Below are 18,773 nucleotides of genomic sequence, written 5' to 3'. Positions count from 1 at the left end.
GGACAGCCGGAATAAATAAGATTTATTTCAAAAAAGAAAAAGTGTAGATTTTCAGGGTACTTTTTTGTTTGTTTGCTTCTTTTTCAGGATACGTTTTTAAGTTAAACAACCACTCATAGTATCTGCAAAACATAGAGGATTTATTTTCCAAATAATAATGAACAGGGTTTCAAATCAAGCATTTTTATTTTACATTTTCTCAGATGGTCGTCTTGGAGGTGACTAGTAGATGGTCATTTTGCTTCAGACACAGTATTTCCAGAAGCATTCAGAGGAAGGTCCACGTTTCTTAGATTGTTTCCTGATTCTGGACAAAAGGTCACTCAGGAAAAGCTTAGGATCTTGCCCAGAAAAAGCCTGAAATTAAAAAAATAGATTATTTATTAATTCAGTGCTACACACACACAAATGAACCTTACTCAGATACAGGACCTTTAAAAGGGTTTTGGTTTTTTTTTTGCTGTTTCATGGGATAGAATTGCAATGAACACCCCGTATGTAGACTCTGAAAGGTCTCTTTGTGCCCGGCCTGTGGTCCATCCAGTCTGTTTAACCTTGTGACTGCCATGAATTTTCCTAAACCTTCATTTACCTATTTCTGTTTCATCTCTCAGTAACATGTTCTGTACATTTAATGTCTTCTGTGTAAATCAGATCTTTTCTTTGTCTTGAAATTAACTTTAATCATGGACCTTTGTTTTCTTTTTACTCTAGGATTTTATGAGCATCTCTACTAATCACCTTTATGATTTTAGAGTCTTTCACCATAATCTTTCTACTCAGAAGAATATAAATATCTGACTGATAACTTTTAATGTAATGGAAGCCACACCCTCCCCTTTTGTGTGGTCTACCCCACCTGGGAACCTTAGGCAGTGTATGCCATCTTCAGAATTGAGGGCTTTCGGGGTATATTTTTACAAGGAGGTTAGGGGGCACTACACCAAAAGAAGATGTTTCTGGTCAAAATATTTGGGAAATTCTTGATTAAAATTAAATACATTTATCTCATTTCCTGGAGGCTTTATACACAAAAAATTGCCAGGACAGGAGAGGGGTTAGAATTCAGGGCAGCCTTGTAGACTGGCTCTGTGGGACTGATATTCACAGAAAATCCTTTGGTGGTTTAGTCGCTAAGTCGTGTCTGACTCTTGCGACCCCATAGACTGTAGCCTGCCAGGCTCTTCTACCCATGGGATTCTCTAGGCAAGAATACTGAAGTGGGTTGCCATTTTCTTCTCCAGGGGATCTTTCTGACCCAGGAATCGAACCCAGCTTTCCTGTATTGCAGGCAGATTCTTTACCAGAAGAGCTACCGGGCATTCAAAGGACCTTACAGAAAATCCTTTAGGAAACACTAACTTAGCTTTAGGACTTCCCTGGTAGCTTTCCAGGTGGGGCTAGTGGTAAAAAATTCACTTGCCAGTCCAGGAAACCCAAGCGACGCAGGTTTGATCCTTAGGTCAGGAAGATTCCCTGGAAAAGGAAATGGTACCCCACTCCAGTATTCTTGCCTGGGAAATCCCATAGGCAGATGAGCCTGGCGGGCTACAGTTCATGGGGTTCCAAAGAGTCAGACATGACTGAACGACTGAGCTCAGTCTAGTCTGAGGGGCTGATAATGATCAAAACAGATTTCTCTTTTAGCGGTTAAGGTCCTCCATTAATTGTGCATCATTTCTAACCATTGAATATTTTCATTAATCATGTCCTACTGTAGTCTGTCTCCTGCACCCAAAATTATCTCCTTCATATTCTCCTTTCCCACAAAGATTCCCTCTCAGTGTTTTGACCATGTCTTTCTTCCGTTTGGATGTTATATGACAGTGCTTTTCGAACTTTACTCTGCATACAAACCATGTGGGGGAGTCCTGTTAAGATGCAGATTTTGATTGAGTAGGAGCAGGGGTGGGGTGAGTCTGCTTTTCTCACAAGCTTCCAAGTGACCCCAGTACTGCTGGTCCTTGGACCCAGTGAAGATAATCAATGACACAGCCCAAGTGGATGACAGACTTGAGGGCCAGGACTTATCTATTTCTGATTCTCTAAAACTTGTTAGGATCATTTATCAGAGATGAACTAGGTAAGTTCTTGTTGTATCCACATTTTACATGGATCAAAATTTGGAAAAAAATAATGCCTTGAAATAATACTGGGTGTTAAGATTTGTACTGAGAAGGCTTGACTGGTTCGTATTGAGGCTCCTCTAAAGTCAAGGCATAGAAATGTTCACCTTTTTTAACCTAGCTCTCATATAGGACCTACTTACCTTTCTCATGTTTCCTCTTGGGTAAAAAATGTTGGTAATGGGATCTGGAAAACAGTATTTTGAAACCATTCATTATCAGATCTATTATTTTCATTTTATCCTTGTCTTATTTAAAACACACAAAATAGAATATTACTAAATCATGTCTAGTTCCTGGTTTTCCTTTCTTCACACCACAATGATATTTATTTGAAGGAGGATAGGCAAACACTTGGCTCTCTTCTAGCCTCCAGAGTTCACAAAGGGCACTGCATCTTCCTCAGTGAGTTAGCAGTTTGGTAGTTGTCAACAATACTTTATTACAAATGAATTTCTTTCTACAAAACCAAAGCTCTTAAAAGACTCCAGAACGTTCTGAGCAGTTGTATCTGTGCTAGGAGGAATGCTGTCACTGAGAAAACAGTAAAAGCTGACATTTTATGGGTTATTTTGTTTGTGATGAACATTTTACTTGCATTTCCTCATCGAATCTTCTCAATAACCCCATGAGATGGGGGTTTTGTTTTTTTAATCATTCCTGTGTACTGGTTTAAGAAACTGAGATACAGATAGATTAACTCACCTAAGTGGGAAGTAAATTGTAAATTGTACTTATTGAAAACTGGGATAATGCTCTTCTTCCCTCCCCTTGCAGCCCCACCCCCACCCCAAAAATCATACAGAGAACAAATATGCTGAGGGGCCAAGCAGAGAAGGATGCTTGCAAGGAGTTGCTGAGAAAAAGGAGACAGAAGATGGTAGAGGAAGACTGTATGCAGGAGGGGAGAGTGTGACCACTCAGAGTAAATCCAATAGCAAAGAAATCAGACAGCCTGTAAGCACGAGTCATTTTACCTGCTTTCCTAAGACCCTCTCCTGTCTCTGCGCCTGACATCTCTGGCAGCATCTGCAGAAGAGACGCTCTTTCCAGCTCATCCAGAGTTGATCTGACATCTTCAGGTGCTACACAGAGCAATGATTGATATTAGTGTCAGCTCCTGCTTCAGTTCTTTAGGGAGTAAAGAACCATTGTCTTTAGGGAGGTACCAGGGACAGGGAGGGGCTTCCAGGGGGCTCAATGGTTAAGAATTTGCCTGTAATGCAGGAGACACAGGTTCTATCTCTGGGTTGGGAAGATCCCCTGGAGGAGGAAATGGCAACCCACTCCAGTGTTGTTGCCTGGGAAATCCCATGGACAGAGGAGGCTGGTGGGCTATAGCTCATGGGGTCACAAAGAGTGGGACACAACTGAGTGACTGAGCATGAGCATGCACCAGGAATAGGAAGCTAATACTAGACAGATTTCAAATCCTGAGTTCATGGTTTGTCATTAGCAGTATTTGAACAGCGAAGCGGAAACGCTACAGTCCAGTTTGCAAGCGAGCAGGACAGGAAATCAGGAGGTGCGGGTCTCATTCTGACTCCTCCTGCCTGCACAGCCTTGCTGGATGCTCACCACCCTGAATAAGAAGGTAGGGCTGGGATTGCCCTGGTGGTCCAGTGGTTAAGACTTCGCACTTCCACTGCAGGGGGTGTGGGTTCAATACCTGGTCAGGGAACTAAGATCCCACATAATCCAAAAAGTAAAGAATTTAAAATTTTTAAAAATTTAAAAAAAAAAAGAGTGGGTTAGGCTGAGCCACAGGATGAGTGAAAAAACATTCCCACTTACAAAGTGATTCTTCTTCATCTCCGTTTACCTGCTGCTATCATTTGCCTTTTGCCTTTAGATATAGGGGTGGCAAAATTGGAGTTAGAGGAAAAGTAAAGGAGTGGTTTTCTAAAAGACAGGCTTTTCATGTTCTTCCAACCTGGTGGATCAGACAGTAAAGAATCTGTCTGCAATGCAGAAGACCCAGGTTTGATCCCTGGTCAGAAAGATCCCCTGGAGAAGGAAACGGCAACCACTGCAGTGTTCTTGCCTGGAGAATCCCATGGACAGAGGAGACTGGTGGGCTAATACCCATGGTGTTGACAAACAGTTGGACACAACTGAGTGACTCACTCACACACACCTAAAGTAAATGGGATAACATCACCTCTTATCTGGCCTCTAAGATTTAGATACAATGATCAGAAACAAGTCAGCTTTACAATTTTCTTTGAAGAAGTTGATAGCAACATTTTCAGTGAGTAATTTGGTCAGCTTGGTAGCATAGAAGATACATGGTAAGTTTGTGTCAGGTGTGCAAAAGGTGAGTGTGAGGGCTGGTGAGTGAAACTGAGTCCAGATTGTTCTCTTGGCCAGTTTCTGCCATGAGGTGATCAGAACCCCCAGGGAGTCCTGTAAAATCTGCCTGCTTCACTAAGGCTTTCAAATCCTCAGCTCCAACCTTGATTGGAGAATAAAAAACAAGCCATCATGAAGGCTTCATGGTACTTCTGAAGAATGTTAATGAAAGTCTACAAAGTTTGGCTGCATATCAATATTTTTGTCATGAAGGATCATTTGTTTTGTTGTTGTTTGTTTACAGTTGCCAAGTCATGTCCAACTCTTCTGCGACCCACCAGACTCCTCTGTCCATGGAATTTTTCAAGCAAGAGTACTGGAGCAGGTTACCGTTTCTTTCTCCAGGGGGACCTTCCCAACCCAGGGATTGAACCAGAGTCTCTTGCATTGCTCAGCTGCCCGGGAAGGATCATTTATGGAGAAACAAGTAAGTAGGAAAAAAGTCAGTCAAAAATGCTAAGGTAAGCTGCCACCTATTAAGAATTGGAAAGAGGATGCTACACTCACTCAAGTTTTTAAAAAATCATAATAATGACATGTAATTTTTTGAGGATGTCAGTAATATCTGAATATTCATTCTTCATTTCACCTTATGCTTTTCAAAGTTTTTTTTTTTTTTTAAATAGCAGAGATTCGGTAAAGTTAATGCGCATTTTAACCATTAAGATGACTGCCACTTCTGAGTTCAGTGACTCTGGAAAGTGATTAATAGTGCACAAATTAGTGCTTGACTATTATCAGAAAGCTGCTTGGGAGAAACTTATGGACTAGAAATTATAAAATTACTGGCTTACCAGAGTTTTATTTCCTTTTTTAAAAAAAAGTCTGAAAGTACCCACAATTAAAGACAAATTAAAATCCAGTTAAAATGTTTATGAACACAATCCCCAAACATCAACTTTTTCTTTTCTTTTTTCCCCAACCTTTTCATTTCTTAAATTAAATGAAGAGCTAAAAGCACAATAAGTATGTCCTTGACTGATACACTTTAAAAAATTCAACTTAGAATTGAACTGAATGAAATATAAACCAAAAGGAAAAGATAAATGAACTTGGAAATCTGTGTCTACCCTAGTCCCAGCTGGTTACTTTTTTATATTTTAAAAAACATTTTTGTTTCATGTAACACATGTCAGATGATTGCCTTTTAACTTAAAATAATATAACATAAAATCAAAATACTTTAATCTATAATTGGAGCAACCAGTTCTGCATTCAACCAGTTCACTTAAAATAAAGACTAAAAGCAATGATGTTTTAAATTTAGTGCCATTTTCAAAACAGAAAAAAAAAGACTGACCAAAATAACTCAGAATTACAGAAGTGATGTTAAATAAGCAATGTTCCCCTTCTACTTTTATATTTTAGAAAGGAAAAAACTGTATCCATTCTTGACTCTGAGACATGCCTTAAGAATCCTCAGAATTTTTTTCATAGCTGGGACTATTAACAAGACTCGTATAAGAGAGAATTTTCATTTCATCTTTAACTTTGCATTTAAGACCCTTGAAGACTTGTTCAAGACTAACATAAGGGAAAAAAAATCATCTTACCTAAGAACTGCAGGGACTCTTGCCTGGAGTCAAGGACAGGAAGAGACAGGAGCGGATTTAAGGATCCTATGAAAAGCAAACAGCAGGAGACCAGCTTATACATGATTGGCAGGAGATAGACGTCTTCCTTATCTTCTTTCAACTTGCTCCTTCTCAGGGGTAGAGTCCAGTGTTTGAGCAGTTGCCTGCAACTTGCTTCTAATTCTGTGATCGGCGATTATATATATTATCCTATGACCTCATATCATCTCCTACAAAAAAAAAAAGAAATGAATTTATTGGCTAGGAAGGCTGAAAAGCAATCACTTTGCATTGATGTAATTTTTCAAAGTAGCAACTCATAGACAATAAATTTACTGTCTTGTTGCCTAGTGTACAAAATACGTATTAAATAAAGAACAGTTACGTTTATAAATCTGGCAAAAAGGAGTAATTGAGAGCAATAAATCTCGAGTTAAAGAAAGGATCAGACATGAGTTGAAGTGTCCGAGACAGGGACATGGATTTATGAGTCCTACCCAGCAGAAGTATTGTGGAGCACTGCGTGAAATATGTTGATTTCCTTTTTTAATCTTTTGTGAATGAATAGATGAACTGTCATATTTTCTTTGGGGCTGCCATGCCTGAAAATTTCCTAAAGGAAATCAGCCCTAAATATTCATTGGGAGGACTGATGCTGAAGCTGAAGCTCCAATACTTTGGCCACCTGATGCAAATAGCCACCTCATTGGAAAAGACCCTGATGCTGGGAAAGATTGAGGGCAAGAGGAGAAGGGGGCGACAGAGGATGAGATGGTTGGATGGCATCACTGACTCAACGGACATGAGTTTGAGCAAACTCAGGGAGATAATGAAGGACCAGGAAGCCTGGTGTACTGCAATCCACAGGGCTGCAAAGAGTCTGACACAACTTAGTGACTGAACAACAATGCCTGAAGAATGACAATGCATGAAATTAAAGTCAAAACAAGTTATTTACTTTTAAAAAATGAAGATAAATTCACAGCAAAAATTCAATCTCAAGGCAATACACTTGGCCATACACTTGGCCTCATGTAAAACTACAAGCACAGGGATCTTCAGAGAAGGGAAATAACTTTCCTTAAAGTTGGATATTATTCATTAAGGAAGATGAAGAACAAGCCTGAAAACCTCGCTTATATTCCCAGTATTTCATTGTAGCCCCACTTTCCCTGGCTGCTCTCAGCTTGAATCATCGCAATATCCTCCTTGCTAACGTCCTCAAGGCTAAATTCAGCCCACCGGTCTCATCTCAAAGCAGCTCAATGATGCTATTAACACATACATTATGTCATACCAACTCTTTGCTCAAAACTGTACTGGGGACTTCCCTGGGGTCTAGTAGCTAAGACTTGGAGCTCCCAATGCAGGGGGCCCATGTCTGATCCCTGGTCAGGGAACTAGACCCCACATGTTGAAACAAAGATCACATATCCCATGTTTCACAACAAAGACCCAGCACAGCCAAATAAATTAAAAAAAATTTTAAAGCCCCAAACCCTATATTGACCTGAACATAAGGTTAAAACTAAGGAATTATTAGAGAAAAGAACACATGAGCACCTTCACAAACTGAAGGCAGGCAAATATTTCCTAGATGTGACACCAGCCATATTAAAAAAAAAAAATGGATGAATTGGACATCATCAAAATTAGAAACATCTGCTCTTTGAAAGATACTGTTAAGAAAATGAAAATGCCAGCCACAGCTGCAAGAACATATTCACAAAACCTATGCCAGACCAAAGACTTCTCCCAGATGGTATAAACAACCACAACTCAATAAGCCAGCAACCCAAATAAAAGAATAATCAAAATGAACAGATTCTTCACATGAGAAGATATTCTGTTCAGGCTGCTAATTAGGACTTGAAAAAAACAGCATCATTAGTTATAAGAGAAATGCAAATTAAAATCACAATGAGATGCAACTACATACCCACCACAACTCCTGCAATCGAAAAGACTGATAATTCCAAGGGTTGCAAAGGTACAGAGAATGCGCCTCTCATATAAGGGACTGGAATGTAAAATGGTGCAATCTCTCAGGAAAACAACTTGAGACTTTGTGAAGTCAAACATGTACTACACTATGAAACAAGGCTTTTCAGGTGGTGGAATAATCCACCTGGTAAATAATCCACCTGCCCGTGCAGGAAGACTCAAGAGACTCTGGTTCAATCCCTGGGTTGGGAAGATCCCCTGGAGGAGGAAATGGCAACTCACTCCAGTGTTCTTGCCTGGAGAATTCCATGGACAGAGGAGTCTGGTGGGCTGCAGTCCATGGGGTCACACAGAGTCAACATAACTGAGTGGCTGAGCACAAACTACGCAACACAGAAATCCCTGTCCGAGGTGTATACCTAAGTGACATGAAAACATACATTCTACAGACACTTGCATACGAGTGTTCACTGCCGTTAATACCTGTAAATAACCCAGATGTCCGTCAACAGGAGCCTGGTTAAATAAACTATACCACATCACACAGTCAGCTTCCCTGATGGCTCAGATGGCTAAGAATCCACCTGCAATGCAGGAGACGTGGGTTCAATCCCTGGGTGAGGAAGATCCCCTGGAGGAGAAAATGGCAACCCACTCCAGTATTTTGGCCTAGAAAATTCCATGAACAGAGGAACCTGGTGGGCTACAGTCTATGGGATTGCAGAGTCAGCCACGACTGAGACAACAGCAGCATCACACGATGGACTGCCACTCAGCAATGCAAAGGAATTACTGATAAAGACAAGGCGGATAAATCGCAAAAACTTCATGCCCAGTGAAACAGGCCAGACCCAGAAGAGCACATGTTGCATGATTCCATTTAAATGAAGTTCTAGGTCAGGTAAAAACAAATCCGTGGCATCAAAAAATAGGTATACTTATAGTTGATTCTGCTTTTGTACAGCAGAAACCAACACAACATTGTAAAGTAATTATCCTCTAATTAAAAATAAATTTTAAAAACAGGAATTTGACCAACAGATTAGTTTTTAAAACAAAACAAAAAAGAGTTCAGTGGGAGATGGAGGATTGACTTAGGGAGACAAGGGAACTTCTGGGGGCTATGACACTGTTCTGTATCTTGATCAAGGCAATGGTTACATGGATACATACATTGGTCTAAACTCATCAAACTGTACACTTAAAATGGGCACATTTCAGGGTCTTCCTGGAGAAGGCAATGGCACCAGTACTCTTGCCTGGAAAATCCCATGGATGGAGGAACCTGGTAGGCTGCAGCCCATGGGATCGCTAAGAGTCGGACACGACTGAACAACTTCACTTTCACATTTCACTTTCCTGCATTGGAGAAGGAAATGGCAACCCACTCCAGTGTTCTTGCCTGGAGAATCCCAGGGATGGGGGAGCCTGGTGGGCTGCCGTCTATGGGGTCGCACAGAGTCGGACATGACTGAAGTGACTTAGCAGCAGCAGCAGGGTCTTCCCTGGTGGTCCAGAAGCTAAGACTCCATGCTCCCAATGCAGGGGGCCCAGGTTTGATCCCTGGTCAGGGAACTAAATTCCACATGCCACAGCTAAGAGTTTGCATGCCGAAACTAAAGATTCTACATGCTGCTACCAAGGCCCAGCATAACTAAATAAATGAATAAAGTATTTTTAAAAAGAAACTGACATGCAGAATGGGGCCACCAGAAACCACTTAGATCCAGCTTAAGAAAATAAAGTGTATTTGGAAATCACAGGGTAGCTTCCAGAATGAGAAAGAACTTTGCAGTAGCAGGAAGCAGAATCTCCCTGGGTGGGGGACGGTGGGAAAGCTGGGCTTTTGCTGAGCTCCCTTACAGGAGAGGATCTAGGACAGTTATTCCCAAAAGAGAGGAATGTGACCTCAACAGACATCCCAAATGGAGTATATTATAGCAAGAGTAAAAATGTGTTTGTACCCATGAAGCTTGTTTCAGAGATACGCCCTAAGGAAATCATACAGCAGAAGCAAACGATTGCCTAGAGTGGGAAAGAGATTAAACCAAAGGTTGCAAACTCAAGTGCATCTAGGAATCAAGACGTGATCATGTAGATGAGTGATGCTGGCTTGGAGAATGACTACAGGGAGTGGTGGTATCTGTAACAAAGTGGAGAACATGTGTTCTCTCTAAAGGAGGGTGGACTGCAGCTGCTAGGGACCAAGCTTAAATGTTATAAATCTGATTTTAAGTGTGATCCATGATTTCCTCTTGGCAACTAATTAAAATCTTAAAAAAAAAATCAAGAACTACCACAAATCATAGCTAATGCTAGGACTTTTGTTTGCTTTTTCAAAGCAAACATATCCACAGCATAACTCAACCTGTTGTTGTTCAGTCACTAAGTCATGTCCGACTCTTTTGCAACCCCGTGGACTGTAGCCCTCCAGGCTTCTCAGGGAGCCATGGGATCTCCCAGGTAAGAGGACTGGAGTGGGCTGCCATCTCCTCTTCCAGATGATCTTCCCAACCCAGGAATCGAATCTGCTTCTCCTGTGTTGGCAGGTGGGTTCTCGACCACTGAGCCAGCAGGGAAGCCCCATAACTCAACCTGCATGACCCCATTTCTGGCCCAAATGCCCAACACAAGTGACTGAGTTAGTAGCTGAAAGAAGTTATAAACATGAGATTTTAATAATCATTAAAATAGTAACTAAAAGATTATAGGACTTGGGCAATACAATAATATTGTTGTTCAGTCACTCAGTTGTGTCCGACTCTTTGTTATCCCATGGACTGCAGCATGCCAGGCTTCCCTGTCCATCACCAACTCCCGGAGCCTGCTCAAACTCATGTCTGTTGAGTAGGTGATGCCATCCAACCATTTCATCCTCTGTCATCCCCTTCTCCTCCTGCCTTCAATCTTTCCCCACAATCGGGATCTTTCCCAGTGAGTCAGTTCTTTGCATCAGGTGGCCAAAGTATTGGAGCTACAGCTTCAGCATCAGTCCTTCTAATGAATATTTCAGGACTGATTTCCTTTAGGATTGACTGGTTTGATCTCCTTGCAGTCCTAGGGACTCTCAAGAGTCTTCTCCAACACCACAGTTCAAAAGCATCAATTCTTTGGTGTTCAGCTTTCTTTATGGTCCAACTCTCACATCCATACATCCATACATGACTGGAATAACCAAAGCTTTGACTAGGCAGACCTTTGTCGGCCAAGTAATGTCTCTATTTTTTAATATGCTGTCTAGGTTTGTGAGCTTCCTTTGTGGCTCAGCTGGTAAAGAATCTGCCTGAAATATGGGAGACCTGGGTTTGATCCCTGGGTTGGGAAGATCCCCTAGAGAAGGGAGAGGTTACCCACTCCAGTATTCTGGCCTAGAGAATTCCATGGCCTGTTCATGGGGTCACAAACAGTCAGACACGACTAAGCCTGAGTCTAGGTTTGTCATAACTTTTCTTCCAAGGAGCAAGCATCTTTTAATTTCATGGCTGCAGTCACCATCTGCAGTGATTTTGGAGCCCAGGAAAATAAAGTCTGTCACTGTTTCCCCCATCTACTTGCCATGAAGTGATGAGACCAGATGCCATGATCTTCAGTTTTTGAATGATGAGTTTTAAGCCAGCTTTTTCACTCTCCTCTTTGACCTTCATCAAGAGGCTCTTTAGTTCTCTTTCGCTTTCTGTCATAAGGGTGGTGTCATCTGTATATCTGAAGTTATTGATATTTCTCTCAGCAATCTTGATTCCAGCTACTGCTTCATCCAGCTTGGCATTTTGCATGATATACTCTGCCTATAAGTTAAATAAGCAGGGTGACAAAATACAGCCTTGATGTTCTCCTTTCCCAGTTTAAAGAATTAGAATATAAGATGACTGACACTATGTAAAAAAGGTGACTCTGGATAAGAACTGTTATGTATATAAAAATATATAATATAAAATTGAAAGTAGTTGTGTGAGGGTACAAGATTTTTTTTCTTTTCTTAAAGTGCTATTTTGCACATAAATGTAAAATATATTTGTAAAAAGTATATATAGTATATATGTATTACATAGTACATGTGTATTACACAGTATATATGTATGATGTGTGTGTGCTTACATGCATGTGTGTGTATCTGTAGGAACTCATGAAGTAAATTCCTTTCAAGAGATGAGAAGCATTCACGCTGAGACTAGGGGCTTGTTGGCACCCCCTGAGGGCTTTTAGAGAGGGGGAAACACCAGACTGTTCCTCTCCTCTGTGGAGAAGGCCGTCTGCCAAGTTTGTCATTCTCTGGTGACTCAGGGGTACTTCTGACAGTTATTAGTGATGATTTTTACAGCCTGGCCTAATTAAGTTACTACTCAAGCTTAAGCTTAAAAGAAAATTAGCCTCTTTCCTTCAACAGACTGTCAATGACAATGTCACCTTGTCCCGGAAATGTCCCAAGTGCGTCATTCAGTCCTAACAGTCTCTGTGCTAGGCATCACGACTTCACATTCATGAACACGTATAAACAACGACCACCTTTCATAACCCATGTTGTTGTTGTTCAGTTGCTAAGTCATGTCTGGCTGTTTGTGACCTCATGGACTGTAGCACACCAGGCTTTCCTGTCCTCCATTATCTCCCAGAGCTCGCTCAAACTCATGTCCATTGAGTCAGTGAAACCATCTCATCCTTTGTCACTCCCTTCTCCTTCTGTCCTCAATCTTTCCTAGCATCAGGGTCTTTTCCAGTGAGTCAGCTCTTCACATCAAGTGGCCAAAGTATTGGAACTTCCACTTAGGCATCAGTCCTTCCAATGAATATTCAGGGTTGATTTCCTTTAGGATGGACTGGTTTGATCATCACCAGTGGGACTGCTTCTATTAGTTGCAAATCCCCTTTATTAAACAGAAGGATGTTGCTTTTGTGTCATGTAGAAGCAAACAGTTAACAGGACATGTTTTGGGTGACTTGGGCCCATGGAGCACCAAGTCAAAAACCTCCTTTTAGTCCTTGTTTTGAAGCTGATCTAAGTTCACCCTCTCTGCTCCATCTTTACCTTTTTATAATGTGAGCAGAACTTTTGAATGTAGTATTTATAGCGACTGTCCCCAGTTGTGAGAGCTCAATGAGGAGAAATTGATGGGAAGTGACTTTGCCAAAAGTTTCAAGCCTGTTCAGTTCTTTCTTGGCGATGACTAACTCCTAATTTAGGATGATCCAATAGGAATGTGCTTGTGCCCTTCAAATACTGCTATATCATGCTGTTTTTTGGGCCTATGTTGGTTTGTGGAAGTTCAGAATCAGACATCCATCTGATGTTTCAGATGTCATAGGGTCCACTCTTATTTCTATTTATGTACAAATCATACGTCAGGACTTGCCTGGTTGTCCAGCAGTTATGATGGCATGCTTTCAATGCAGGGGCATGGGCTCAATCTCTGGTTGGGGAACTAAAATCCTATATGCCTCGAGGTACAGCCAAATAATAATAATAAAAACAGCAAGAAAAAGTTAAAAAAAAATGTGTCATATGCTCAGAGATAGATTAATTTTATTCTAATTAAAATTCTATATTTACCCTCATCTATGTTCGTTGTAGGTTTAATCTGTATCTCTGACTCAGTGGACATGAATTTGAGCAAACTCCAGGAGATAGTGAAGGACAGGGAAGCCTGATGTGCTGCAGTCCATGGGATTGCAGAGTCAGACATGATTTAGTGACTGAACATCAGCAACAACAATTTATATTCCCAAGTGGCATGGTGGTAAAGAATCTGCCAGCCAATGCAGGAGATGCAAGAGATGCAGGTTCTGTCCCTGGTGGGGAAATCTCCTGGAGGAGGAAATGGCAAAACACTCCAGTATTCCTGCCTGTTAAAAGAAAAAAATCCCATGTACAGAGGAGCCAGGCAGGCTATAGTCCATGGGGCCCCAAAGAGCAGGGCACAACTGAGCGACTGAGCACAGATGCATGCAGGCAACCATTTCTTATAAACAGTTACTGAATGCCTCCCTTGTCAATTCCACAACAATAACCTGTGGGAATCAAAGGCCCCCCAGGGGAATCAGGAGGGCTTCTCAGGAGAGGTGAGCAAGGCACAGGAGAGAGACCAGCCTAAACCAGGGCCTAGAGGATGTGCCTCACATGTTTTCAAAACCTGGACACAGCTAGCAAAGACCAGAGAGATCAACAGGATGGATCACATCACCACAACAATGAATTTGGATTATCCTTTAGTAATCCTGATAGCTCAGTTGATAAAAAAAATCCTCCTGCAACGCGGGAGACCCTGGTTTGATTCCTGGATTGGGAAGATCTGCTGGAGAAGGGATAGGCTACCCACTCCAGCATTCTTGGTCTTTCTTTGTTGCTCAACTGGTAAAGAATCCACCTGCAATGCGGGAGGCCTGGGTTCAATCCCTGGGTTAGGAAGATCCCCTGGAGAAGGGAACGGTTACCCACTCCAGTATTCTGGCCTAGAGAATTCCATGGACTGTATAACCCATAGGGTCACAAAGAGTCAGACAGGATTGAGTGACTTTCACTTCACTTCACTTCACTTCAATAACCATGAGGACACAATGAGGGCTTTAAACAAGGGAGTCATGTCATTCCCTTGTTCATTCAATAATATTTATTGAGCACCTAGGATATGCCAGGTACTGGTCAAGATACTGGTGATATAAAAATAAACAAAGCCTCAGTTTACACCAGGTGATGACAAGTGCCATCAAAAAGGAAGTATGCTTTGGAGGGTGATGTTGGCTATATATAGATGTACTCCATACAGGTAGTCAGCATAGAAGGCATGAGCCGATATCACGTGGCCATCTGAGAACAAGAATGTTCCAGGCCATGGGGATAGCAAGGGTAAAGGCCCTGGGGTAGGACTGGGCTATGCCTGTTTGAGCCACATGCAGGAATTCAGTGCTCAAGCAGAGTGGTCAAGGGGGAGAAAGTAGAAGTTGAGGACAGAAGGATGGTAGGACAGATCTAGGCTCTTCAAGACTTGCTGTTTTAAAGTGAGTGAAAGTGTTTAGTTTTCAGTTGTGTCCTACTTTTTGACCCCATGGACTGTAGCCTACCAGGCTGCTCTGTCCATGGGATTCTCCAGGCAAGAATACTGGAGTGATAGCCATTCCGTTCTCTGGGGATCTTTCCAACCCAGGGACTGTAACCCAGGGATCAAATCTCGGTCTCCTGCATTTTTACCATCTGAGCCACCAGGGAAGCCCCACTTAAAGTGAGTAGAACAGGAAACTCATTTGGAGCAAAAATATGGCACAATGTTATTATTTTGTTTATTAATTTGGCTGCATCGGGTCTTAGTTGCGGCACACAGGCAGGGTCTTTGTTGCATCATGCAAGACCTTCTGAGGCAGTGCTCTGATTCTCTAGTTGTGGCAGGTAGATTTATTTGCTCAGCCACATGTCGAATCTGAGTCCCCCAAGTAAGGACTGAACCCTCATCTCCTGCATTGCAAGGCAGATTCTTAACTACAGTACCACCAGGGAAGTCCCTGTGAATTCCTTTTTAAAAGGCTTACTCTGGCCACTGTGTGGGAAGGAAACTGCAAGGGGGCAGGGTAAAAGTGTGTGGGGACCACTCAGTAGAGATGGGAACTAGGGATGGTGAGAAAGAACAGACTCTGCAACTATTTGGAAGGAAGAGCCAATGAGATTTGCTGGTGAAGTGGAGGTGAGAGGATACGTCGAGGATGACCCCAAAGTTATCGCCTGAGAACCTGGAAGGGTGACGTCACCTGCAATTAAAATGCAAGAGCAGGTCTGCAGGGGATGTCCAGAGTGATTTGGATATGTTAATTTGAGGGTACTTCTTAGACTCCCAGAGAAGAGGACAGGAGGGTGTCTGGATGCATGTGGGGTCCAGGAGGAAGACCTGGGCTGCAGGTAAAATATGGGGGTCATCAGATGGTATCTAAAGGCATCAGGCGCATGAATCACCAAGGAAGTGAAGGTGGAGAAAAGAGAGGAGGATGCGGGGCCAGGAGCCCCACGGGGAGACTGGAGGAGCTAGCAGAGGGTCCATAGGGGGCAGGGGGAGTGAGAGAGAAGAGATCAAGGAAGAGGCCTGATGAAGTCAATGTTTCTAGGAGGAGGGAGGATTAGACCACATCAAAGATCGCAGATGAGGAATGACTAGGGGATCGAGGGAGCAACACAGAGGTCTAGCAATTTTGACTGGAGCAGTTTTGGTGGCTTAGAGCGTTGAAACGACAATAGGAGTGGGTTCAAGTAAGAATGAGGGAAAGAAGCAGAGCCCATGAATGAGGAGCTCTTTGAAGGAATCTTGCTGTGGGGGTGGTGGAGGGGTGGAGGGGCGGGCAGAGAAATGGCAGCAGCAGCTGATAAGGTCCCAAGGTCAGGAGACAAATGGTTAGAGAAGGGGGGTGTCATAGGTGGTCTTCTTGGTGACAATTACCTCACATGGGGTCTTCACATGGTGACCTAGGCTGCAAAGCAGAGCACCTGGTGCCTGACCACTGCCCCATCCCACCTCTACTGGCCACCCAAAGCCCCCTTCCTGGGGAATGGGATAGAATCAGGAGGACCCACAGGCATGACTGTGCACAGCTCCTAGCAGGTGTGTGAGTGTGGAGAGCTTTTGACAGCAAGAAGAGTTGTTCAGTTCTTCTTGGTGGTAAGCAGCCAGTTCTGGACTTCAGGCTTCCCTTGGGTATCACTCACCCAAATACTGGTTTATTATTATTTAAAAAAAACAAAAAACACTCCATTCTGAGAAAAGTCTTCACAGTGGCTCAGTGGGCCATCCCTCCTCGCCTATGGTCCTCTCTCTGCTTTGCTCACTGTCCTCCAAGCAGGCTTCCACCTCAGGGACTTGGCACTGGCTGCTCCCTCTGCCTGGAAGGCTCACCCCAGATATCTACATGGCCAGCTCATTCATCAAGGTTGAGTCTCTGGGACTTCCCTGGTGGTCCAGTTGTTAAGTACCCGCCTTGCAAAGCAAGGGATGTGAGTTTGTTCCTTGCTTGGGGAACTAAGATTCCACATGCCAAAACTGAGACCCCACACAGCCAAATAAATATTTTTTTAAAGAAACAGAGGACTTCCCTGGTGGCTCAGTGGATAAGAATTTGCCTGCCAATGCCAGGGACATGGGTTCCATCCCTGATCCAGGAAGATCCCACATGCAACTAAACTGACACACCACAACTATTGAGCCTGTGCCCTAGAGCTGGGGAACCATAACTGCTGAACCCTTGTGCCCTAGAACCCGTGCTCCACAATGAGAAAAACCACCACAATGAGAAGCCCACACTCTGCAACCAGAGCAGCCCTTGTTCGCTACAACTAGAGCAAAGCCTGTGCAGCAATGAAGACCCAGCCCAGCCAAAAATAAACAGAATAATAACAGCTCTTTAAAAAAGGAAGAGCATTTTTTTCAAAACAGAAGAAAGAAAACATTTCCTATGCCTGATTAAAAAGATATTATTAAAAAAAATTTGGTACTCTTGCCTGGAAAAACCCATGGACAGAGAAGCCTGGTAGGCTGCAGTCCATAGGGTTGCTAAGACTTGGACATGACTGAGCGACTTCATTTTGACTTTTCACTTTCATGCATTGGAGAAGGAAATGGCAATCCATTCCAGTGTTCTTGCCTAGAGAATCCCAGGGCTGGGGGAACCTGGTGGGCTGCCGTCTATGGGGTCACAGAGTCGGACACGAATGAAGCGACTTAGCAGCAGCAGCAGCAGTGGTCCAGAGGTTGAGAATCTGCCTGCCAATGCAGGGAACATGGGTTCAATCTCTAGTCCATGGGAAGATTCCACATGCCACAGGCAACTAAGCCCGTGGGCCACAATCACTGAGCCCCTCCATCTAGAGGCCATAAGCTGCAACTACTGCGCCCTTGAACCTTAACTAGACAGTAACCCTGCTTGCTGCAACTAGAGAAAACCTGTGCACAGCCAAAAAAAAAAAAAAACAACAACAACTTTGCCTCTGTTTATGGGTCCTGCTTGACAATCTTTGTTTAAAATGAAACCCTGCCATTTCCTCCACCTGTGTCTCCTATCCCCTTACCAAGGCTCTTTAATGTGTTTTCACTAATCATATCTTATTTGCTTATTCTATTTATTAGCAATATTATGAAGGCAAGGACTCTGTTTTGCTCACCAATGTATCCCAAGTTCCTAGAACAGAGGCTGGCACACACTGGGTCTCAAACACAATTTGCTAAATGAGTGAATTTTTGGAAATCCTTTCACCTGGTGCATGAGTTCTGTGTTTATTATCCCAGCTGAAGCTTATTGTCTCAGTCGTTTGTTACTGTGCAAGAAATCACCCCAAAATTTAACTTAAGACAACACCATTAGCTTAAGACAACACCATTTTATTGGCTCCTGAGTATGGGGGTCAGCAATTTGGACTGCATTGTTCACAGAGGGTAAGGAATCTGCTGGTGTTGTTCTGGTCATTCACATTGCCCTGGCTTCTAAGAGGACCTCACCCACCTGGCTGGGGGCTGGTACTGGCTGGCAGCCAGGCCTCCCTCTCCATGTGCTCATCCACCTGGTCCTGAAGCCTTTACACAGTGTCTCAGGGCAGTATGAGGTATCTCAGGGCAGCACAAGGGCAAGAGTGAAAGCTTTGGGGCTCTTAAGACCTCGACCTAACTTGGAAGCCCTTAAGGTCACTTACACCAAATTCCTTTCATCTAAGCCTAGCCAGCCTAGCTTCAAAGGGTCCTGTAATAGTTTGCTGGGGTGTTTACACAACAGAAATGTATTGTTTCACAGTCCTGGAGGCTGGAAGTTCAAGTTGTCC

The 18,773-nt window shown here is 42.9% G+C and overlaps 1 protein-coding gene across 1 annotated transcript; it reads right to left on the bottom strand.

Moving 5' to 3' along the window:
• Window positions 1–243: 243 nt before the first annotated feature.
• UTS2 (urotensin 2) lies at window positions 244–6,134 on the bottom strand. The gene is made up of 4 exons (XM_052654259.1): window positions 6,032–6,134; window positions 3,104–3,211; window positions 2,270–2,313; window positions 244–357 (listed from the first exon to the last, which is right to left on the bottom strand). Exons 1-4 carry the CDS (start codon window positions 6,132–6,134, stop codon window positions 244–246), a joined length of 369 nt encoding a protein of 122 aa, XP_052510219.1.
• Between the last annotated feature and the right edge of the window lie 12,639 nt (window positions 6,135–18,773).

This window comes from Budorcas taxicolor, chromosome 16 (genome assembly GCF_023091745.1).
Source record: "Budorcas taxicolor isolate Tak-1 chromosome 16, Takin1.1, whole genome shotgun sequence".
In the NCBI taxonomy this organism is placed as follows: domain Eukaryota; kingdom Metazoa; phylum Chordata; class Mammalia; order Artiodactyla; family Bovidae; genus Budorcas; species Budorcas taxicolor.
The sequence above is the reverse complement of the archived record's forward strand: the minus strand, read 5'-3'. Positions and strand labels throughout refer to the sequence as shown.

What these genes read in the sequence shown, in the direction of transcription:
- UTS2 (XM_052654259.1), bottom strand. Translation starts at nt 6,134, where the DNA reads ATGTATAAGCTGGTCTCCTGCTGTTTGCTTTTCATAGGATCCTTAAAT. An exon ending in AGAGGGTCTTAGGAAAGCAG is followed by an intron (nt 2,314 to 3,103) that starts GTAAAATGACTC and finishes ACTGTTTTCCAG; the next exon opens with ATCCCATTACCAACATTTTT. An exon ending in CAAGAGGAAACATGAGAAAG is followed by an intron (nt 358 to 2,269) that starts GTAAGTAGGTCC and finishes TTTTAATTTCAG; the next exon opens with GCTTTTTCTGGGCAAGATCC.